Source organism: Beta vulgaris, chromosome 5 (genome assembly GCF_026745355.1).
Source record: "Beta vulgaris subsp. vulgaris cultivar EL10 chromosome 5, EL10.2, whole genome shotgun sequence".
Classification (NCBI taxonomy): domain Eukaryota; kingdom Viridiplantae; phylum Streptophyta; class Magnoliopsida; order Caryophyllales; family Amaranthaceae; genus Beta; species Beta vulgaris.
This window is the reverse complement of record NC_079206.1, coordinates 52,995,004-53,020,699: the sequence shown is the minus strand read 5'-3', so window position 1 is coordinate 53,020,699 and position 25,696 is coordinate 52,995,004. Positions and strand designations below refer to the sequence as shown.

At 35.8% G+C, this 25,696-nt stretch overlaps 1 protein-coding gene across 1 annotated transcript; it reads left to right on the top strand.

Annotated features, from left to right (window-relative positions):
* Positions 1-9,374: 9,374 nt before the first annotated feature.
* LOC104893937 (uncharacterized) lies at positions 9,375-20,080 on the top strand. The gene is made up of 6 exons (XM_010680078.4): positions 9,375-9,982; positions 13,923-14,023; positions 14,444-14,541; positions 15,883-16,094; positions 19,332-19,384; positions 19,681-20,080. The coding sequence occupies exons 1-6, from the start codon at positions 9,613-9,615 to the stop codon at positions 19,711-19,713; spliced, it is 867 nt and encodes a 288-aa protein (XP_010678380.1). The 5' UTR covers positions 9,375-9,612; the 3' UTR covers positions 19,714-20,080.
* Positions 20,081-25,696: the final 5,616 nt, after the last annotated feature.

Here is a 25,696-nt window from a genome sequence, read left to right as displayed (position 1 = left end):
ACTTGTTAACACAATCAAAAGTAACTTAGTGTATCCGTTGTGGATGGTTCTCATGCCACACTTTATAAACTAATATCGTGTCATCCATAGTCAACAGCAACTCACAAATAGTACCCAAAGAATACCTAAATTAACTCAAAATCGCTAAACATTTTGTAGCTGTGTAAATTTGACTAGCATGTCTCATGATATCCGCCATAGGTAAATAAGACGTAGGGATCGATTTAGAGTCTACAAATTCATCATTGGTTTCAGTTTGTCTCCATCGTAAAATAGTGCTCTGGAACATACTAAAAGATTCATACAAGCTTGTTGTCTTGGAAGCTTGAAAGCCTATAGCATTAGTAGTACTTTCACTACGTGGGGAAGACAAAATTCTAGCTGAGAAGAAGTCCTTGCTCAATGTTGTGGACCACTCATCCTTCAACTCATACAAACGAGCAAACCACTTTTCTCCTAGTACGCCATACTTCTCCATCATGCATATAATCTCAACTTGCCTCAAACTCAACGCTATCACTAGTAGAATAAATGTTTATTGTTGCAATGATATTGTTGCGGTTTTACCCATACTCAGCAATATACCACGTAAAAAGAAAAAGAAAAATATAAAATAACCATATTGTTGCGATTTTGGCTAAAACTGTAGCAATAAGGTATGAAGAGGAAATTTTTTGAAAAAAGGTTGACTAGACATATTGCTGCAGTTTTTGAACAAAACCACAACAATGTATTAAAATAATATTAAAAAATAATATTTTAATATATTGTTGCGGTTCTTGTCAGAAACCCCAGCAATGTCATTAAAAAATATTTTTTTAAATAAAGTATGAAACATACATGTCATCAGTTAAGGATTATTTCCTTCCTCACTTTTATCACTCACATACACGCCGTTCCTTCCTCTCATCCTCTCATTCTCTCAACCTCTCTTCCTCTCAACGTCGACCGCATCTCTCTTCCCCTCAACCTGGACTGCATCTCTTCGTCGGTCGTTCTCTTTTTGTCGACAGAAAGTCCTTCGTTAGCCGTTCTCTTTTCGTCGATAGCAAGCAGGCCTTCGTCGGCCGTTCTCTCTTCCTCGACATTCTTCACGTGTCTCTCTCTTCCTCGACCGCAAGTCGTCGCCGACCGTTTATCTGCTCGCCGACGTCTTCAAAGAGTAAGCGCCTCGTCTTCTCGCAAATCGTGGTCGCCCAGCGCGCGAACCTCGCATGTCGCCGTCGCTCACACTCTTCGCACGTCGTCCTCACTCGCAAATCGTCCCAGCAGACCTCGCAAATTGTCCCATCAGACGTCGTAAATCGTCGCTCAAATTCTTTTTGTATTTTTTCATTTTTTTTTTCATTTTTATTTAGATCTGATGTTTAGATCTTGCGTTTTTCCGTTTTTACTTTATTTTTACAAATTATGTTAAGAGTTCATATTTTAGTTTAATATCTAGTTAAATTTTGGTTTTTGATGTTGGTTATATATCTGGTTAGGTTGTTTTTTTTTGTTTTTTCCTTCATCTGGAACGAAGATCTCAGAGAGATTTGATGTTGGTTTCATCTGGAATGCTTATTGTTATTTTTCTATTTTTTGTTTTTTTATTTTTTTATTTTTTGAATATTTTTTTTACTTTCCCAGTGCCTATTGCTGCGGGTCATACCCTAAACCGCAGCAATATGCTTGTTTATTTTATTATGAATAAAACATATTATTGTTTGCCCTAGAAACCGCAGCAATATACTGAATTTTTCTAATATAAAATAAATATATTGTTGCGGTTTTTGTTAAAAACCGCAACAATACATTAAAATATTGTTGCGGTTAAAAACCGCAGCATTATATTAATTATTTATTGTTGAGCCTTAATTGATGCGTGGTCAAAACTGCTGCAATAGGCCACTTACTGACCGTAACAATAAGCATTTATTCTAGTACGTAGGGTATCATAACAACCAAGAAGGCATTTCTTAAAAGTATCGGAAAATGTGTCATCACTCTTCAAAGTTCCAAACTGACTAACTGCATTCTGATAAAGATGCCACTGACATGGCCTCACCCTTGTGTTAGGAAACACCTACATACCTGTAATGCCCTGACTTTCATACATCCTTATTAAGTTAACTAATCAAGATTATCAGCGGAAAACTTAACTTAGTTGACGTGTTACCGCCGTACTTTCCACTAAGGGAAAATACAAGGCAACATTTAACATTAACTTACAAGGATATTACTTAGTTTTTTCACTCTTTAAAGAAACACTTTAATAATAGATTAATATTCTCTAGAAATTTCGACAGAGTCTCCTTTGTAAATTGGACAACCCGAAATGGGAAAAATGCTTGAGAAACCTGGTACAAATTAATAGAATATTCCCAAATCCTTAAATCAACGCTTCCGCGGAGTACAACTAAAGTGAATCAGGATCAATATTGCTCATCCAAAACTAGATTTAAAACTAACTCATTAATTATTATCTAATACAATAATTATCAAAAAAAAAAAATTTATTATCTAATACAAAGTGGAATGTCCTCTTCTCAAAAGAACATAAAACCAACATAGTTGAACTCTTAGCACATGATTGCTTCTACCTTGGAAGAGGTGCTCCATAATTCCAACCTGAAACCATTGTAACACTGCCACCCACCAAGTGACAGGCCATAATAGTGACAAAACAAAACATTTGACGCATATCAGCATAACACTGAGTACTAACCCATAAAACATTCTTAATACATGCTTTGGTGTCTACAACTCCCACATAATCATCATGTTCACACTATTCATAACCATATTACAACCACATAGCAACATTAACATCGATGCATAACTTAATCCATCCTTTATTCTTTTATTCGTTCATCTTTTTACTTGTCACAACTTCAACGCGTTAACCAAGCTTAGCATGGAAGAATCACATAACTATCTTTAATCCTTTCTATAAGTAGTTAGTACATTTCATTATGATGCTTTCATATATCGACTCCTTATCAGGAATTTAAATAAACATGATAATGTTCTGCGACTTTGTTGCTTTTATGTTTTGCTAACAACTCATAACAATACATATAACTTACTACAATATATGCAGTACCTCATATTGTAGCTTAATTATGTCCAAATTCTATATAACAATAGGGAACATGTGTTTAACATAAAGAAGGGTATCATAAACCATACATTGTATTGGTTATTGTTCGAAAATACTATAAGAAAACGTCATTGTTGAATAGCCTGCTGACAAGGAACATTTGTGTGACCATAGTTCATTGGCAAGTACATGTTTTGGACATAGCATTAACATTATCATATGACCATTTTGGCCCGTATTCATTCGCATATCGTAACATAATTCCTCCACCTGTAACTTACCCATTTGCCAGTTCAGTTCATAATGCCAAGTCAGCAGAACCATCCACTTTTACAAACTTCCACATATTCATATCTCCGAACAACACCCATAAACCATGATAACCAGGTTTCACGAGTCATAACATCATCGTTCATAGTATATCTCATCATGCCACATAAACATTGTAAAACATAATCAGGTCATATAATCATATCACATAATCAGCATCATATACTCGTATTCATGCGTATGAGCGCATATAAAACATCACATATATCATATACGGGCATACACATATTTACTGGACATGAAAGGTTACACATACCATATACCATTCTTAAACATATACTTCGGAAATCACCCATGATGTCATTGATCGTAATCATTATTATATGCATAAGTCATCACATATCTTTCACATCATACATCGATAACATAGTGTGTGAAATCATAACACATAATTGCATTCATAATCACATTTTCGTAACATTAGAGTCATCATACTTCATAGTATCATAACATATAAGAAGCATCACAATATTTCATATCATTTCATAAGCTTTATCCTTATCTTTCCATCTTACTTATTTACATCGGTAACTTGGCAAGTATCACATATAGGGACGTCTCCCTAAACACATACAGAAAGGCGACCACAACATAGGTGACACTTTTGGTGCCCACATATTATCAGAAAGGCGGTCACATCATAGGTGACACTTTCGGTGCCCACATATTATCAGAAAGGCGGGCCACATCATAGGTGACACTTTCGATTCCCACATACATGCCAAGAACCATCTTCCACTTTACTTTATCATGTTTCATTCCTTTTACATATCATAACTACATTACATCATTGTAATCATAATCATGAAACATCATTAACATCATCATACTCATATTTTCATAACATCATGATCATCATACCACATAGCCTCAAGATCATTTGATAAACATCATTTACATAGCAACTATTTCATATTAGAGTCATACTTCTTATAGTTTCAGTTTGTTTCAGAATGATCATAACGTATACATTTGCATAATTCGGATATCTGTAAGAATATCTCATATCTTTAAATATTTTTTAGCATACATAGCACAAATGTCATCATACTTTCACAATTCGATAAACTACCATCAGCGACAATATACAACAATATACATACAACTTTCATAAATAGCAGGTTCAAAACCAAGAACATAACTTCATTAGTATACAATTTTCTAAGAACATTAAAATCAAGAAAGATAGATTGCCTCTCATGAGCACATCACATTTCAATGCCTTAATTTTTTGTTGTTAAAATGCCATCAACATAGATTGATGAAAATTATCTAACATAAATCATTTATAACCATTTCCTATACTAAAAATATTTAGTATAGCATAACTTAATCATAGGAATAAATTAACCCAATTAAAAGAATTAGACTAAGTATCTTAATTAAAACTAATTAAATCAATTTAGTCTTTCATTAGCTCAACAAGTCAAAGAATAAAATGAATTAGGTAGTTTAATTAGGCAAATCAATTTTAGTTTTAACTCCATTAGCCCATTAATTATTAAGTAGCTAAAAAAAATCAGATTTGAGCCCAAATAATCTACATGCAACAATTGAATGGAGTTAGTTTAACTAATGTAAATCAGTTTCTAAGCCCAACTTAGATTAATTAACAAAAGGGTAGTAATTGGGCTTGCATTTCTTATCATTTGAAAACAAATTCTATAGGGAAATGAAAGGAGGGAAGGGGGTATAGTACCTCTGCTCACTTGGAGCAGGGACGAAGAACACACGACAGAGACCTCGACGAGCTCTAGCGAGCGACACAGGCGACAACACGGGAGGTCGGCGGCAAAAACTGCCCAGATTCAGCGTCGACCTTCGGAACTCCGGCAGCGGCGGAAGTAGAAGCAGTAGCAGCGACGAAGCAGAGTCAAGGCACAAGAGAGGGGAAGTGAAGGAAAGAGAGTGACGGTGTCGCGGCTCTGGTGAGGGACTGGCGTGTTTTCTTCGTCACTCGCCTTGGATACTGTAATTTCCAAGTAAGGCATCTCTTCGACACTTGAAAACTAGTTTCTCATCATAATATTAAAATTTGTGATGAAATTAGATTATTTGATAATAAAAGCCCCTTATATGACTCTAATTTAGAGCTTTTTTTAAAAAAAAAAAAAAATTGGATTTTTCTGTGGAGTATCCTTATTTTCTGAAATTCTACAATATACCTTTTATAGTTTTTTGTTTTACATAATATCCTTCAACTTTTAAAGTTTTCTCTATGGTACCCCTTCATTAAGTTGATTGTTAGTTTCTTTATTTTACAACATTTGGAGGCAAAATTTCCCACCAAAATCCAATAATCTGTAGGTTTATTGTTGCTTCTTTAAATTTGAAAATCTTCATGATACCGTTAGAAGAAGAAATGATTTGAAAGCAGAATTTCGGAATTAGAGGAGAAAAGTTCATAGGGTTCCTAAAAATAATGGAGTTAGTGGGCCATTATGTATTTGTATTGAATAAGAAATAATAGGGGTATCATAGAGAAAACTAAAAAATTGTAGGGTACTATGTGAAAAAAAAAATTAATAGGTACAATAACATAGAATAAATTGAATGTTCTCCATAGATATTGGAAAAACAAGTTTTATTTCTTGTTTTGCGTCAAAGTCCATCTTATTTCTTTGCATATCATCCACGTAGAACTGGATGCGAGAAAAAATTATTATTTTTAATTGTCGCCAAAGTAAATAGGAGTAGCGGTTAAACTAAGGAAACCGCTACTGGTATAAGCGGTCTACAAGGTATAACCGCTACTGAGATTAGCGGTTTACAACTAATATGTCATATTGTGGTCCGAGAATTATAGTTGATGAGGGGCTAAAGTGTTGAGCTGGACGTCCGAGGTCCGCTTGAATAAAAAATAAAATGAATGCAGCTGACAGGCCCAACAAATATTGTTGTAGCATTTGTAAGGTTTTGGGACATAACAAGCAAAGATTCCCTGATAAGAACGAAGAGGGAACATCTGGGTAAATCTGTTGTCATTACAAACATAAATTTATATGATCATATTCACTAAGATATAATGTGTTGTTATTATCATAGTCGCTCTTTTTTTCCATTGTGTTACAAACTTATGTTAATTTTCTTGTTCTTAGGTCTGATGGCGCAATCCATCTTTTCCGGTCCCACTGATCGCAACGTTCTCACCCTCCAGGACAAGCATCAGAGTGAGGATGCCTGAAGGGGAGTAGCGGAAACGGTATCATCATGTCGGTTGCATCATCATAGTCTCACTCTTGACTGGGAGGTTCAGATAGGGTTTCTTTGGTATGTTGAGCGTGTTGGTTTTCTCGGCATCCATCGGTTGGTAGGGGGAGGTTTGGAGATCAATCGACCATTTCTGATGGCATTAGTGGAGCTATGGAGGCAGGAGGCACATAACTTTATTTGTCTGTCGGGGAGGCGACGATTAATTTAGAAGATGTCGCTATTATCCTTGGACTTAGAGTGCACAGGGTACCTGTTACTGGTTCAAGCGAGGCTAATTAGGCTACAACCGTGCACGAGTTGTTAGGGATTTGTCCCACCACTCCAGAGAAAGAGCCCAAAGTTCTCCAGGGTTCGTCTGAGGTTGACATGGCTTCGACTTAAGTTTTTGTTTTTGCCGAACGATGCTGACGAGGAGACAGTGGAGAGATTCGCACAGGATTACATTCTTGTCTTGATGGGTTCCATTCTTTTTGCTGACAAGAGTGGAGATACAGTCAAGGTGATTTATATCCCGCTCTTCGCTGATCTGGACGTAGCAGGGACATATAGTTGGGGCAGTGCGACCCATGCATACTTGTATCGACAGCTATGTTGGGAATCACAGAGGGGTGCGAGGGAGTTAGGTGGACCTGTATTGTTACAGCTTTGGGTATAGGACCACATACACATAAACATGCCGGAGATTTTGAGGGTGCGGGACCCACCTCCACAGTTTGACGATAGCGTTCCTGTTTTAGGCTTCCAGCATATTCCGGGGGGTTGAGCCCTTAGCCGTCAGGTAATATGCACTGTCTCACATTTTTTAATGCTATTTATTTAATGTCATTTTTAGAAGAATATTAATGTGTATTTATTTTCAGTTGGCTTCGGTACACCTCACCAGGTCCCTCTTAGCAAGTGGGCTTTCTTACTACACGGATGCACTTAACCATCAGACGGACGAGTAGGTAGATAACGTCTCACATCCTAACTTATACTTCCTCCATTTCTTTTTACTTGCAACGGTTTGACTTTTACACTATTCACCAACTCTACTTAGTTTATGTATGGTGATTTATAGTTAAGGAAAAACATATTCATGTGGGATCTTGTTAGATTCGTCTGAATGTATATTTTTCGAATATATATTTTTATAATTTTTATTTATCGGTAAGTAAACTTATTGATGGTTGAAATTATGCATTGGCAAGCGTGAAAGTCAAACTGTTGCAAGTAAAAAGAAACAGAGGAAGTATACATTAGTAGACCTCTCTCACATGCCTAGTATTTGCAACCTTCTTTCTTTGTAGATGACTTGGCATCCGTATACTGAGGTGAGACTCGCGTTGTTACATGTTATATGTCAAGCTGATCGACATGTGTGGCGCACATTGACTCCACTTATTTGTTTCGACATTGTGGAGTTTCATTTTTCCGATTGAGTTATGGGCCAGTTTAGATTTGAGCAGATTATTCCTACACCTTGTGATGCGAGCACATCCATTCATGGCATAGATCGGAGGTTGAAGAACAAGAATTATTCGCTCAAACATCGACTTTACATAGCGCAATGGGGTGAGCGCGAGAGACATGTTGTTCATGGTACTCCGTTTAGTGGTCGTACTCATGCCATTGAGGAGTATATGATATGGTATCGTTGCATCACGAGGTTGCGCATGACGGATTCATTGAGGCGACTCCCTTCTACACATTATCATCCTGCATCTGAAGATATAGTATTGGTAAGTCACATGATTTGTATTTATACTTTTATTTATTTTTGAAACTACTTAATGTATATTTTTCTTTCTATACAGGCACATACTTTATCTGATGTTGGTCATAGGTGCAGTACTACAATGGAGGCCGCTGAGTCATTGCCTCTAGATATGGGGCGCCAGTTGTATGCGCACACATTGCAGACCATGAGGGGCCTGTGCATTAATATTGTTGGTCGATATGGACATGACCACATCTTATAGGGCGTGCCTACTTCTGCTGCACATACATCGAATTCTACATCTTTTATGTCCGCTGCCCACACATCTACCACGACACCTAAGCTTTTGCCTCCAGTCTGTCATAGGATCTATCGACGACGTTCAGCTACCACTCCGTCTTCTCTTGATACCATTGCGGAGTTTGATGAGTCCACACCTAGTTCATCTAGACCTACACAAAGAAGAAGATGGAGGCCTAACACTTTCATTTATTGTTTGTGTAGTTAGTTAGTTAACGCTATGTTACATTTTAAATTATGTTTGTGATTGATCTATCGTTATATGTCATTTTCTTAATCTCTCTTCATCATTAAGAAATTCTTGGATAAATTTAAATTTGCATGAACTTGGTGTTTGGTGATTGATGTGTGGATAAACTTTGTGTTGTTGGGTGATTGGAGAGATTTGGTGCTGGAATTGCTGGTTGGAGAGTTTATTTTGTAATGTTTCTGGCATTTTAGCCAGTTATGGGAAAGCATCACTGGCTGTGGGTTCTGGTGCATATAAAGAGTAGCGGTTCATATAAACCAGAGTTTTAGTTGCTGCCTACAGGGAATCGCTACCTGGAGTAGCGGTTTATTCTCATAAACCGCTACTCTATGTAGCTGTTTACTCTACTTAACCGCTACTTTGAGTAGCGATTAATTTTAAAGTGAACCACTACTCTGAGTAGTAGTTTATTTGGGCGAAAATTATGGAATTAATTTGAACTTTGACGCATGTGAGAAATTTATACCCATTTTAACATTATTCATAGAAAAAAATTTGGAAAAAAATGGGTAAAGTTTGAGATTATTTTCCAGTTTCCAAGACCACGTGAATACGTGATCATCCTCCACAGTCCTTCCTTGCAACAGCACCCAAGTTCGCATCCTCACAAAAACTCAATCATCATCTCCTCACAAGCTCAATTTCAACTTCAGAAAAAAAAAAACAATCCCACATTCATACACACACTAATCACCAAAATTCCCAAACTCCCAACTCACATTGCACCCAGAAAAAAAAATGGACTTTTGGAGCAAAGCAAAGAAGTTTGCAGAAGAAGCAGCAACAAAATCGCAAGAACTAACAAAAGAAGCAGCAAAACGTTCCCAAGAACTCACTTCTACAATAAGCGGCAGTTCTCGGATCGCTGACATCGTATCTGAGACCGCAAAACGATCAAAAGAGTTGGCTGCTGAAGCATCAAATCAAATCATGATGCGCGCTGATCAGATCAAGTCTCTTTCTCTCCTCGATGCTTCTAAGTCGTCGGATGATCAAAAGAAAATGGAGGTTTCTTCTCAAGAGCTTGAGAGATTTGGGATTTCTGATGAATTGAGGGAATTTGTTAAGGAGATTGAAATGAGTACTTTTCAGGATTTCCCACTTCCTGGTATGGTTTTTTTTTTTTTTTTTTTTTTTTTTTTTTTTTATGTTCTTAATTTTGTGATTTTGGATTTGTTTGTGATTTTAATAATGTGGGTTTTTCGTGAATGGGTTTTTGTAATGTGGGTTAATTTTGGATCTTGTTATGATGTTTTGATTGGTGAGTATTGGTTGTTCGATGTGATTATTGGAAGTTTGGTTTGTAGCTCTGTTGGGCTAGTTTTATGCGATTTTCTTATTTTAGAGAAGGAAACGACATGATGAAAGTATAAGAAAAGTAGGAAATTAAGTGAAGAGGGCACTGAAATGATTGTTGGGTTACTTAGGTATGAAGCATTGATGATTCGTTACATTCTAAGTTGAATGTATCCCTAGTATGAGTTTTTGAGGCTTCTTTTCTATAATGTTTAGCAAAAAGCACAATGGATTTACTTGTAAGGTAGATATATTATGTTATTGGGAACATTTCCGCTGAATGTGTTGGTTTCTTGCTGGTTTTAGTGTAATGTGTGTATTATGGAAGTTTGAGTTTCAGTTATGAAGGTTCTCTTTGATCATAGAGGTCATTTTGTCACTTGGTAGTGTGGAACAGGGGAATTGTTCAACTCAAGGGAGGCTCAATTTGGTGTTTTGTTTGACCGTACTATGCATTTCACATTTTTATCCATTTTTGGGCTCGGGAAGAAGGGAAGGGAAGAACATATGATTTTTTGAGATCTGTAGAGAAACTAATCTATTTCTTCTGCTTGCTACATTCTATGGTAGGATATTATTGTGTGTACATCTTATCATCAACGTATGAATGAACTATATGCTTGTTAATAAGAGGGTCATATTGAGCGAAATTGGAAAAACACATAGATTATGAGACATTTTATAAACCTCAGGACTGTGGAGAATTATTCCCAAAAGTCCCCAAAGTGAGAATAGTTTGCATGTTGCCATCTCTTTGTCGTAGGAAGGAACAAGCAAGTAGAGTCAGAGAGGGAGAAACTAAAGAGCTACATTTGCATCAGATGTTGCTTTAGTGTATATTTGGATGTGACCCTGAGACTGGATAAAAGTATAGGGAGCGCATTGAAAGATGTGGAGAAATGGGGGATCTCAAAAGTCCACTGTGAGTACTTAAAGCTGAAGTTGTATGTTGCTGGTGGAATAGCAAAGCAAAGAATCTGATTGTGGAGTCTAGAAGTTGAGGCCTGAGGGGAATACGTAGGCTGGTAAACATGGAGATTATGCGAAAAAGTTAAAACTGACTGCTGATAAATTCTATGAGAAAAGGGTCTTTAAAGAGTTCTAAAAAATTCACCAAAAAAGAGTTCAACAAAAGATATGACCAGGAGGTCAATACTTATTGGTGAAAGTAACTTGGTTTGGGCGATTCTTTGTCGCAGTGTCACAAAGGAAACAACTTGTTGTGCTAGTAATGATGTTCTAATGCGATAGAGAGATTTGGTTTTGAACTGGTTTTAAGTCATTTGCATGGTAGTCCTATTTTGGTCTCTTTATATCCTTTTATAAATTTTTGATCCAAATTGAAATGTAAAGATTAAGAAGTAGTTGGATGCATCTTATGTAAATATATCAAAAGATCCTTCATCTTTGACATTTTTCTCATAGTCTCTTCATACATCTATATAGACTATATACTTTCTCGGTCCCAGATTAAAACACCTATTTGATTTTGGCGCGAATTTAAGGAGTTCTCTTCAAATTATATACTATAAAATGAGTGGAAGGAATGAGTAAAGTAAGGTATAAGAACTTTATTTTGGGACGTCACATTAGCAATAAGGAACTTTATGTGGGACTGGGGAAGTAAATCTATTACTATATGAGGATTTAGGCACTTGGTTAGGGAGCTTCTCCACGTCCAACCTCTTTTTCCTTTTAATAGAAGTAAAAGAGGGAATGTTAAGGATACCCAACAGTATCTAGAGAAAGAAGGGAATCAAAATAAAATAAAATTGAGGGAGTGGCAAACTGACAATTCAGATCAGACCCAGAAGAAACAACAATGGCTGGAGTAGACAAAGTATGGGATAGTTTTGATATGTATCGTGGTACCCTATTGGCTTCTTGGAAAGAGTGATAGATCTGAAGATCGGTGAAGTTTGCGAGCAGGTGATGGACGTAGTCAATTAGAGTATGGAGAATCCAGGGGCATCTGCAAGTACCATGAAGAACGTTAATTATAATGTCTTTGTCACCCACCATAGCTAGATTGCGAAGTTGTGTTGCTTAGCAAAAAGGAGGCCCGTGAAAAGGTTTCAGGCTTCGGCAACACGAGGGGAAGCAAGGTATCTCGAATGAGTAGCAAGAACCTTTACAAGCTATCCTGAATTATAAAATCGGTGATAGCCATATGCAAGGTGGCTGAACCATCAAAAGTGAGCCTGAAGGAATTACGTAGAGGTGGAAATGTATAAAATTGATAACATTGGGAACCCTTCGAGTAAAACAAAACTCAGGGCATGAACAGGCATTGTCCATGAAACGTCAGGCCTGCCTTATAAGATGGGAGTGCCAGGCATGGAAAAAGATCCTATTAGGAATAGGTTGAGCATTTTGGAACACAGTAATATTGCATATTGTCTAGATACTCTAGAGCCAACAATAAACGTAGATAACGAAGCACAGTGCTAGGACAGGAGAGAGGCAAGTGTAGTTGAAAAAAATCGGGAAGTGATATGAAACCCAAACCATTCTCTTATGCAGGGGACTGAATCAGAAGTGACGGGTGACTGACCATCAAAGAATTCATTTTTCGAGGTAGAAAAGGGTACCAGAATAGGGAACTTGTAATGAACAACGAAGGAGATTATCACGAGTGGGAAGACCATTTAGAAGGGTCTGACACAAAAGTATCTTCAACCTAGGCATACTGTCAAGAAGCCATATTCAATTAAAAAACCACTAGACCTTATTTTGGCAATGGATGCCATGAGCGAGGCAATTAGTGTTAGCTGAGAAATCACTTGAGGCCGAGCAGGATTTGAGAAGGAAGTAAGGAACCAAGGATTGTGAAAAAGGAACATTACATTGCCTGCGAAAAGAGAGCATTACTTTGCCTCCGAAAAGCAAACATAACATTGCCTTTGAAAAGAGAATACAGTCTTAACTTTCAAGCTAATATTGACGATTGTATTAAGGTCAAGATTAAGTAATTCAATTAAGCTAGTATGAGAGTACTGATTGTCTGTCCAAAAGTAAACATCAGTGCCATCACCCATTTCGAACCTGATACCTTTATGTAAGGTATTCTTAGTATTTCTAACTGGCTTCTGAAGGTCTGAATCCGAGGCTTGGCTTTGTTTTCAAAGAAAGAGGAATTGTGTAGATTTTCTTGTTGAACAATTGAAGCCCAAAGGTTTTTATTTCCAACCCTGCTTTGCCAAATATGCTGTTTTGACATGCTGAAACCAAATCCCCGCAATTTTTGGGATGAGACTCATATTCTTATGAGATGATTTCAAAAAAAAATATTCTTATTGATGTGTCAAAATCCTTCGAAATTTTGCTTGCAAGTTTTTTAGAAGCTATTGACATTGATGTTCAGTGTAATCACAGAAATGCCCCTAATTGCTTTTCTCATATACATATAGATGTTCTGTTGTTGCTCCTGGTCTCTGCAATTACCATGGCATGATGTCATGTTGAGTGAATAAATTTCCCCTGTATCTTTGGTTATATCACCTTTACCCCACCCAGATTTTATCCCATTTGTTTCTTTCTATGTAAGTATGTTGGTTGTTGCACTCCTGTTTGGCTACTTTGGGCGGGGTATTGGAGAGAGGAAAGCTAGACGTTTGTTATAAATGAAAAAGGAGTTGTCATACTATCATTTGGTTTGTCTTATTGATAAAACCCTCTCTCAAAGATTCTTTTTTATTATCACTCTCAAATTTTTGCTATGTGCTGATATTAAGTATTGCATTTTTTTGCAGATGATGCTCCAATGTCTGATGTTCCCGCAGTCTCAAATGTGCGACAGGATCTTACAGAGTGGCAGGCAAGACATGCCACTCTTATGTTGTCAACAGTAAAGGTTGCATTTCTTTTTCCCCCTTCACATTTCTTTGTCGCAATACATGATATCTGATTCTGCATTTGAATAGCTCGGTGGCTTCTATCCTTATTGCTTCATGCTTCGCTTGAGTGTGATTGACAACTGAAAGGAAAAGAGAAGATAAGATGTAGGGAAGACAAATATCCCTCATCATAGGTGAATGGGTTGGAATTTGAGAATTTAGCTGCTTCCATATCCCTCATCCTCCATCTTTCTTTATTATTTGACTGGGAGTAAAATACAACCCCATTTTCTCCATTATTTTTCTCTTAATCGAGTGGTTTAAAGGGGACACTAAATTTGCTTTCTTCATTTTTGATATTGCTTGCTTTTGGAATGTCATATACATGTCAGTGGTTATGTTGTCTGCCTTGTCTTATTATGTACTTTTTTTGGCAGGAAATTTCAAAGCTACGATATGAGCTGTGCCCCCGTGTTATGAAAGAAAGAAAGTTCTGGAGAATTTATTTTATGCTTGTCAACAGCCATATAGCTCCGTAAGTAACTTATTTTTTAAAGAATAAAGTCTATAGGTAATTAGGTATGTATTTAGTTTATCTGCTTCCTGTTGCATCTGCTAATTATCATACATGTCATTTATTACCTGTGGATAACTATTACATGTACAGGAAACTCTTCGGCGAAGTGTTAGTAGCTTTCTAAGAGACGTAAAAAAGCAACCCTAAAATAGGGTAAAACATAACCCCTAATAAATGGACTATGGAGTAATAGTTTGGCCAGCTCTTATTTTGTGTGAAACCATCACTAATTGTGGCTGGCCTGGGATGCAAGAGAATAACTTTGCACGTGGAATAGAGGGAGGGGGGGGGGGTTTCAATTGTTAAACTATGCTTAGTCTTGGTTTTGTTTAATGCCAGTGAAAGAGTAAAACACGTTATTGCATCCCTTGAAGCTTGAGCCAGATATATTCTCCAAGAACTAAGCAGCTATTGAGAATTAGGTACAATTTATTAGGAGATATCTCAGCATGATGTGTGGTGGAAGAAGCGTTGTAGATATTGTAAAGTAAGACAAGAAGTAATAGTTGTGAAGATGATTACCAGAGTAGAAATGGTCCCTTGATGTCGCTGTTTAAAGGATATTGCTGTTTCATGGATGAGATCAGCTATGGAATACATTCTTGCATAGTCGCTAAATTTCGTTTTCTTGACAACTGATTTCCGTAATTAATTTCTAATAGCACGTACTTGACTAATGACTTACTTATATTGTTGCTGTCTACCCTTGTTCGCTTTAGAACTCTACTGTGGTCTTAGATTATGAGGTCTGTTGATGGAGCTTCTGAGTCCTGCCAGGTAAAATGTATTATGTGTATTTAAATCTTTGGCACTTGTTCAACATATTATATTGCCTTTACATGAAAGATGATTTCATCACATTGCTTTCACTTGAGGATCCAAATGGAAATGTTAAGACATATGTGGTGTTTTCTTTTTGTTTTGCTGAGGCTTTTTAAGCATTCACCATAGCATGATTTGTTTCCTCTTACAGAGTACAATTGTCTCACACTGTTTCTGATTTGTTGCTATTCGCTCTTACCATGTTCAATATATAGAGAGAGTATTTGAACTTTGAAAGGGCTAGTCCCACTTTACTTGAGCATGTGTATGCATTTGGTAAAAAAAAGCCTTGAAATGTGAAAACTTTGGCTTCAAAATGACTTTAAATGTATGCATGATACTACGTAAGTTTGAAATGCACACATAGAATTGCTCTACAAGTATTGTCTTAGCATCATTTTCTGGCTCACTGTTTCAGTGCTCTTTAGTTGCCTCTTCTAGTTCAGCTGTCCCATACTTTTTTCTTGCTATAATCAGGTATGAGAAAAAGTACAACGAGGAGGCGAAGTTAAAGGCTGCAGAACAAGAGAAAGCTAAAGCAGAAAAGGAAAAGGAAATAGTTGAAAGTGTTGCTGTGTCTAAACCTGATGGAGCAGAACCCACTCGGACACTCAAGACATCAACGTCGTCGGCTGAGCAAGATTTGGATGTCTTTCTTCTAGGAGACCTTGGAGACAGTGATGGGCCAGGTGCTTTTGAAAATCACTGTTTTGACATTTTGGGAAAACATATTACACTTAGTCAAATCCCATTATATTTCTAATGAATACTTTATATGTTGTTCTGCTACTGTGATTGTATAGCTTGCATGCACTCTTTTGGTTACCAAACCTGTGATTAGGAAATAGGAGATAAGTCATGTGAGATAGGATAAGCCTATAAACGTACACATCAACAAAAGAGACGATGAAGTGGAGGACAAATCTAGCAAAATTTTTAGGAAGACTATTTAATGTCTTGAAGTAACAAATTACTCTGAGGTATTTACCTAATTGTAAAATATCATTTCTCCGAAGTGTTTTTCAAACTCAGGTTTCAGTGGCTTGTGGATTATTAGGGATACCTAAAAGGAATAACTTAAGACCACTTTAAAGACCAGACTTTGCCAAAAAGTATCTTTAAAGACTTGAATTGTCAAATGTTATCCTTATTCCTTAGAGACCTGGAATTTCAGGTGTTATCATTTTGGATCTCAAGTGTTATTGCTGTTACATAAACTGTTGTCATTTTAAAACTAGGGTAAAGAATTGTCCTCCATAAAAGCAAAACAAAGCAATGAATACATCATTTCTTAAACAAAATTTTATAAACTTCCCCACCAGAGTCTAGAGTGCTAGACTACCACCCAATGTTCAGTATTCCATTCTATTTCCTCCACCCTCCATCTCTTTCTCCTTTGCCTGTAGAAGTCCTTTTGTGGTGATATATGTTGATCACTCGAGATGTAATCTTCAAAGGGGGCTAGGGATTGCCTCCAACAAATAGTTCATTGTTTGTTCATAGAACAAGTATTCCCTATATTGTTCAAAACCCTCAATCCCAACGTACAAATAATTTAGACTTTCAATCTCTCCACAGATTATCCATCTGTTTAGATCTCATCAGATCAAACTCAACACCTGATACTTTTCTCTTTCTACTAGCCGGTTGATTATTGTATTCACAAACTGGCTGGATACTGAAAATCTGTTAAGCTCAAGATAAATAGCTATTTCATGGCTTTTATTGGAGTGAGATTGCATGATTTGAGTATGGTGCTAGCAAAGAGAAATAATAGAGCAGATATACCAAATTTAAAACCTATCTTTATACTCAGAAATAAAGATAGCATCTGGACACTTTAGTTTTGTGATATGAAAGGCTTGATTTTGCATTTATGATTGTTTATATGTGATGGTGGAGACGAGAATGGCAATTCAACTGATTTTACGCTCAAAATTTGAGACATGTTTACATAGTTTTGAAGTTGAAAAATATGAGTTATTCGTATACATCTACAAGAAAAAGAGGTGGAATTTGAGGGTGCAATAAACTGATATAGAAGAAAGGGAATAGCTTTATGAGTTAGTAATTAGTGGCTTGGAGAATAAGTTAGCTAGGATAGAAACTATATAGAGGGAAGGTATGGAAAAACATTTTTAAGAGTTTTAATAGTTTTTTGCGAGAGATTCAAACCTCTCAAAAGCTTGAAATTATCTTTTATTCCCTGTAATTTTCCAGTTATCAATTCAAAGTTCATCCTTGGTCATATTCATCATATTGTTTCAGCCATGTCAAATCATTACAGAGGGATTTGATGTTTATCCAGGGGGAGGCGCACACACACACACATTGGAACATGACATAAGAATGTAGTAGAGAGAGATACCATAGGGACCCCTTGTGATAGGAGTGAGAAAGAGTGAATATGTTGCCAAAATGTCGATGTTGCAAGTAATATGGGACTTCCTCAAATGTGAAATGTTCCAAGTAAGAAAAATGCGGAAAGTACAAAACTATGCAGCTGACTAGCTTCATGTTCAAGTCAACAAATTCACTGAAATTGAGAGATTGAGGATAGCAGAAAAAAGAACAAATATTGATTGTGAAAAATGAGAGACACGAGTAAGAAAAGTAATATTTTTTAAGAGATTGGAAGAAGATAATGAGGTATGGTGGGAGGAATATTTTATTTTCCCCTTCTCTTAGCAACTCTAATGATTAAGGTAACAACTATTACTTGAGGTTCATAATGATACACTTGAAATTGAGGTGCTTAACAACAGCATTTAGCAAAATTTAGGTCCTTGTAGTGGTCTGAAGTCTTAACTCTAAAAAGAAACTTGTTATTTGGAAGTCATATCATACTTCAAGTATCTCACTGCTACCTGCTAATGAGGCTTCTACAGGGAACTGCCGGCTCATTGTCCAAAATGCATAAGAATGGTACAGAAACATCTATCTAATATTTGTTCTTCTTGCCAGAGATATTCTGAAATTTTCTTTATGCTAGCTGTTCTTTGCATCACAGTTAAGGTGGTTGAGATTTAAGAAAAGAAATGGAGTAAGATTAGAAGAACAGAGAAATTGATGGAAAGTCGAGGGGAGAACAGTGAAGAAGGAATATGCAGAAGGGAGAAGGGATCTTGAGCCTAGACTCCCTAGAGGGGGAGAGAAGTGGGATGTTTTAGTGAATATATTATGTATGCGATCATTATCCATGTGGGCACATATGCAACCTAAGTCAAGTCCTATAAGAATGTACTAGAAAAGAGGCAAGTGACAATTTTGGACGTCTGAATTTTCAACAGCTTTTTGTTAAGAAATTAGTAATAGTATTAGATATTCTTTCCAGAAAATTCTCAAGTCGTGGAATACTGATTTTCATTAAATACATCATACTTTGTTGTTTTAAGTGTGATGACCTGCAATAATCACACAGGCATGCTACTAGATTTTCTTCAACTTTATCATGATTAGCTTGGAAATGATGAGTCCTACTAGTCTTAGGAAATGGTTTTCTCCTATGTCTTTTCAGTTTATGCTTGTTTTTGGTGTTAATACCTATTGGATTTTATGTCAAAGAAATGTATCACACAGGATGTCTCTTTGTGAAATCTAGCTAGAACTAGTGATTCTTTTTATATCAAATTATCAGTGGAAACTGCTTGAGTTTTGATCCCCATGTTAGGAAGCAACCATAGTGAGCACAATACAATTGTTTACTACTTTTGAGGTACATACAAATTCATCTAGTTAAGCTATGACATCCTATTTTGTATTTCACCTTGTATATGCTTCATTGAGCCAATATCGATTTGGTCTCCAGATTTCTTATCAATTAATGCTGTTTGCTCATACGTGATTCCTAATGTCTCATTTTATCTATTTATGATCTAATTTTGGCCTAACTCTCATTTTTCATTTCTTATAAACTTGTTTTACAGATGATGTAGATGATGGCTTTGATGATGACTTCGACAAGATAGGTGATAGTTCGGTAAGTAAATTCTTATCTCTATAATCTATCCCACTTTTAACTGTTATTACGAATTTTCGAATTATTTTAAAATTAAATCTAAAATCTTCAGTTGAACAATGTTTGATATGTTACTGAAAATCTCAGAAACTTCAATGCACAAAAGCTGTATATTAGCTGCAAGTGCAGAAACATGTTTGTTATTGGACCTATGTTACATATCTTTGCTAGATGTAAATTTGATCAGTTGTGCAATCAGATCATCTTCACAGAGTAGGTGTTATTAACTTGACCTGTAATAATGCAAATTTTTACAGGAAGATGAGCGCGCCAAAGAATCCAAAAAGTGAGTTATACTTTGCAATGGATGCTAAAGATTTGAAGAGTGGATTCCTTTCTTGGAAAAGATGGCTACTTGGATCAGCAACAAAGATGGAAACTCCAAAGTCATGTCAATTAGAAGCAATTTTTTCTATGGAAATCTTCTTATGCCTGGTTCCAATAGCTTTTGTTCTTAGTAATGTTCCTTGTGTTTTTTTTGCTCCGTTTTCCTTAAAGAACTTTAGGTTGGAGTACATGGTGGTGTATAGGATCTATTTCGTTGTCAGTTTTGGTCCATGGGCACTTCTCTTATTTGATGCTTTCTTGTGGATCTTTTATGTACATGTATTTTGTCTTTGTATATAGATTGATTTGTTGGTGCTGATGTTCGGCATATACGGTTTTTGTTCATTTGCTCATCTGGAGGTCTCCAAATAAGCCGTAGAAATTGTGGTGTGTAAGTTATATTTAAAAAATCTAATGCTTTTATATCATCTCTTCGTCCTAATTCAAACAAAAAAGGTGGAGATTGGCTAAAAAGTTGTTTGTAATTTGTAAAACAAAATCGAAGATAGAGATCTCTATTATATAAGGCAACACACGGGGAACATCAAAAAATAGAAAAAGGAATAAAAGAAAAAAAAAATAGGGAGATAACTACCTGTTTCATTTGAATGAAAAAAAGAGGGAAAGTAGGACATTCAAAATAAACATCAGTTTTTTGAAAAAACAAAATGTAAAGACTACTTCACATGTTATCGCATGCATTGTGTGCATGTAAGACTAGTAAATATACTATAGAAAGTGTATATGATTGAAAAAGTTGATGCACCAAAGAGTGGATGAAAAATTAAAGAAAGTGAAATTGTGTGGTTGGCAACAACAGTGGAAGTGCAATTTTGTGGAAGTTCTGCTTCCTAATTTCCACCATTAAGAGGAAGCAATTGTATTCAACCAAAAAGGCACTACAGGAAATAAACTTTAATGGGCATTGCAATTTCTAATGAAACGAACATAAAGTGAGATCTAATAATGTGAACTACATGTAGATATAGGAGTGCCTGTTGTTTAGTCGTACTATTTAACCGTAACAATTTGGTTAATTTAGCTATTGAATTTGAAAAAAAATAACCTAAGGGTTTGTTTGTTATCGTTTTTTGTTTCCAGTTTTCAGTTCTTTTGAAAACAAAAACAAAAATTTGCAAACTAGAAAGAATAGTTTTCAGTTTTTAGTTGTTAGTTTTCAAAATTGCCATATTTGATATAAGTATTAATAGTTTTACGTTTATTATCCACTTATAGCATATGACTTATATTTATAAAACCAAAAACTGGAAACTTACAGTAATGTGAATGTCCAACGGACCCCAATAATTAAAGTCTGGTTGCTATGTAATTAAGCGTTTAGTTTTTAGAATAATCAAGTATGTTTTGCATTACGAGTGGGAGTAATGTATCCACACCATATAATTACATTGGATGCTTAAAATGGTAGGAACAAGTGACAACAACGCAAATAAGATTCAGGGGAGTTCTTACAAGGGCGATTTCTTAACTTGAAGCTATTCATGATGATATATTAACTGAATTACTATGGAATTTCTGATGGTACAAGCAACATAAGACTAAGGAAACATGAAGAGAGGTGCAAATCGTGTGATGATTGGAAAAAAAATATATACTGAAATCATGGGAAGTGTAAGTTTTGTGAAACATGACCAAGTCACCAAGGAGGAGTTTGATCATCTTTATATCATCTATTTCTCTCTACTTGCGCATGATTTTGGCAACGAGTTATGATCAAAATAACAAAATCCACCCCACTGTTTTTTTTTTACAACGAGAAATCGTACAGTATTTAAGAAAAAGTACAACCTAGTGTTGATACTACCAAACCTAAACCAAACAAACCAACCTAAGGTAGTGTTTGGAAACTTGTATTTCATTTCAAATAATGGAATTGAAATCTGGAATTTAAAGTTTGTATTTCAATTCCTAATCATTGTTTTGTAAGGGTTTGATAGAGGAGAGAGAAATCGAGGTTTAATGGAGGAGAGAGAAAAAGTGTGGGTTTAGTAAAGGAGAGAGAAATAAATATTAGAAAGAGAATGAGTAAAGTTGGGATAGAGATACTCATGGAGTTGAGATATGTATGAGGAGAGAATTTCAAATGACAAGGGATAGCTTGAATTTCAAATTCTACTAATATAGGCTTTTGATAAGAATTTGGACAAATTTCATGATTTCAAATTCCATGCCATCCAAACAATAGATTTCATCCAAATCCAGGATTTGAAATGAAATCTTGCTATCCAAACATAGCATAAAGGAACTTTATGAGCTCGTACATTCCATCTAAAACAAAAATACGAAAAAATGATAACAAGTCGCTTAGGAAGGGGGGGTGTCGATGGTTAGTGCTTGTGATGGTGGATTCAAACCTCGGATGGATAGTTGATGGAAGTGCTAGATGAAGCGGATGACCTTCACGATCCGGACAACGAACAACCGACGACGAGCGTTGCGCCTCATCGCATGAGCAATCCCAACAATCTGCTATCGCTTGGGTTTCTGGGCTCATGATGTTTTAAAGAGTCACGTTCCGTTGTGACTCATTACTCTCGCGCGAGAGTATTTCAGGTTTCCCCTTGAGGTAGGAAAAACGCAAATGAGTAGGCGTGCCAAAACCCCCGAGATGCAACTGGGGTGCCGCCTTCATAGGTGAAATTGTCAAGGCAAGGACCATTAAGATCAATGCCAAGCTAGAAATTAAAGAGCCAAACAAGTTGAACTCTCGAATACACCTCTGGTTTGCAAAACTGAAAAACATACGTCCCAACCATAAAAAACTTCCAATGCCTCGTCCATGCTCACAAACTTCTCGAGTCACCTTGTCCCTCAGCACATATTCCCAAAAAACAACATACTCTACCGTGACAACCTTGAACCACTGATCCGGACCCAACCGACAAAGACTTGTTGGTGGCCACAACCAACCCCGGACAACATTTAGCAATTTGAAAATATCAATGCACTTAAATTATTCGGAGATTGAACACGCATTTTAAGACATTACCAAACATACTGATAGCAAACTTAACATGTTGGAGAGCCCAACAACCAGGGGGAGGGGAAGGGGAATCCTGATATTAACAGGAGGGAAGGAAGGGGAAGCCCGACATTGAATTTAGACGGGGGATCGGGGAAGGGAAGCCTAAAATCTAAAATTTCAATCATCAATAACCAGGGATCGGGAAGGGGAATGAGACCTCTTGAAAAACGAAAAGACCAAAGAGAGGTTGGGACGGGAACGTGATGGACAACACTACTGGACGAAACCTCATAAGCGAGTTCGGCTTGAAGTTTTCGACCAGTTTAACTAAATGAGTCGACCTGAACCCGATCTGAAAACTAAACGGGTTAGGTTCGGGTTGAAACTTTCAACCTGAAAATAACCCGCCAAACCCTTTTAAATAAATTGTAAAACCAGATTAACGAAAAGAGAGAGTGTGAGAAAGAGAAAGTGGGAAGAATAAACTCATAAATTAGCCTAATTCATATAATTGAAAATGAAAGTCATTGTTGCAGCTTCGACTACCACTTAAATAGTATAATGTTAGTTTTCGTAAGTGAATTCTTGTAATATTCTATTTCAACAGTAAAAAAGTTCGTTTTCGTATATGTTCTATTTTGCATTGTGTGAGCACAATTCTCATTGTGCTCATGGTAACACAATCCACGGATTAGAGAGTGTGTGCCAAGGGTGGTTAAGTTATTATATATATTTTTGCCAAACGAGGAATAAAGTATAGTGAGTAGATCTTCAAAAAATGGATGGAAAAAGGAAGCGAGTAGATCTTTAAAAAACAGAAGGAGTGGTAAATAACACAAAATCTAGATCAATACAACATCTATCATCTATGACCAAAACCTGGCTTTCGGTCATCCTATAAGATCATATTTATCTGAGTCAAATTTGATGAGCCATTTTCATGGTAATGCTCTAGGTCATGGCACAAGTTCTAAAGAATTTGCCTATGCAAATATATAAAATTTCATGATTAATAGATAAAGATTAAAAAGGTAAAATATAAATATTTAAGATAATGGTATACCGTACTCTTAAAACATACTCCTTTAGTAGCTTTACATTGTTTCTACTTCCTTTCTTTATATTTTGTAACTTTATGTATATACTTTTACTATTGAAATATTAAATTATATATCAGTAAAATAATATAATAGATACTCAAAAGTACAATCCTTCATATGTTTTCTTAGTTGCAATAATTTTCATATTTAGGTAATTTTATTTAGTTGCAAAATTTTCTTTATCCCGAATTATTAGGCTAGACTGCCTAATTATAACATTAAAATTAGGCAGCCCAAACTCAATAATTTGTTCAGCCCCAATCCATAATCAAAACCTGATATTTGTTTTTGCCACATCAGGCTATTTAAGCCATGAAATTCAGCCATATTTATTATGTTCCTAAATCAAAAAACCAGAAAACCAAATTCCATTTTCTCTCTTTATACTAAACAACTAAAGTTCTTCGCAATTGATTCTATGAATCTTCTTCGTTTTCTTTGCAATTAATTCTTCGCAATCAATTCTCGATCTTCTTCGTTTTCTTGGCAATTAGTTCTTTGCAATCAATTCTCGATCTTCTTCGTTTTCTTCTTTGTAATCAATTTTTGATGAAAACAATGAGTAATCAATTGTTCCTAATATAAAGTTTCTTCTTTTTTCACTGAATTTTTTAGCTAATAGTTGCTGTGTGTAATTTCGAATTTCTTCACAAATAGCTACTGCTATAATTTTCAACTCGATTAAGGTACTTTCTTCATAATTTCGCTTGTATTATGTTCAATTTGGAGAAGATTTTGTTCAATTTCGTCTACACTTTGTTTTTGTTGGCTTTGTAATTATTGATTGCAATCAAACTTATTTATATGCTTCAATCAAGTCTCTGTCCAAAATCAGTAGTTTGTTTGAATTAGTTGTTAGATTTGGAGATTCAGCAATCATGTTTGTTAAAATTCGAATTCAATTTCAGTTAATGAATTGTCGAATTCGAATTTAAATCGCTGACTTTTTTTTTTTTTTTTTGTAGAATGGATTATGAAGTGTATGAAGGTTTTGAAAAAATTTTATTGGCAGATGAAAATGAACCATTAGATGCAACATAATGAAAATGAACCAGTTTATCCAATCATTCATAATCAACTACAAGTAGTTGATGCAACACATAATGAAAATGAATCATTAGATGCAATGATTCATAGTCAACTACAAGCAGTTGATTCAATTGTTGAAGAATGCACTGGTAACACAAATTTTTATATTTGTGTTCATTTTCTAGTACATTTTGTCATATATATGTTGATTAAATTATGCATAATGAACTAGTATATGTTGATTCAATTATTATGATAGTGAATTCATGGCATAAGTTGGTCATTAATCAAGCTTTTCTGGTCTCTTTTGTGTTTTGTGGTAGAAAATGTTGTTGTTACATTATTTTTTAATATGACATTATGTATTTTGCTATATTAGTGACTTTATGGCCTAAAGTGGTCACTGATTAAGGTTTTCTGGTGTCTTTTTGTGTTTTGTGGCAGAAAATGATCTTGATGTTAGTGGTAGTCTTATTGGTGTGCATAAGAAAACAATTGAGGAATTCTATAAATTGTATCATCTGCATTCTGGAGCATTGGGTTTTAGCATTAGGAACTATACATTTAGGATTGGTAGGGTTGAAGGAAATGTGTATGTAACGAAGGAAATGTATATTGTTTGCTCGTGTCATGGAAAACCAGATGGTCGAAGTGATTTTGTTTCTGTTCCTGATGTTGTTGTTGATGAGGATGGCAATGAGAGGAAGCGGAAGCAGCGGAGGATTATTGTTACAAAGACGGGGTGTAATGCAATGATGAGGGCCGGGTGAAGTTAAATGATTATGGGATGTATTAAAAGATAGGTCATATGCTTGTGCATAATCATGAGCT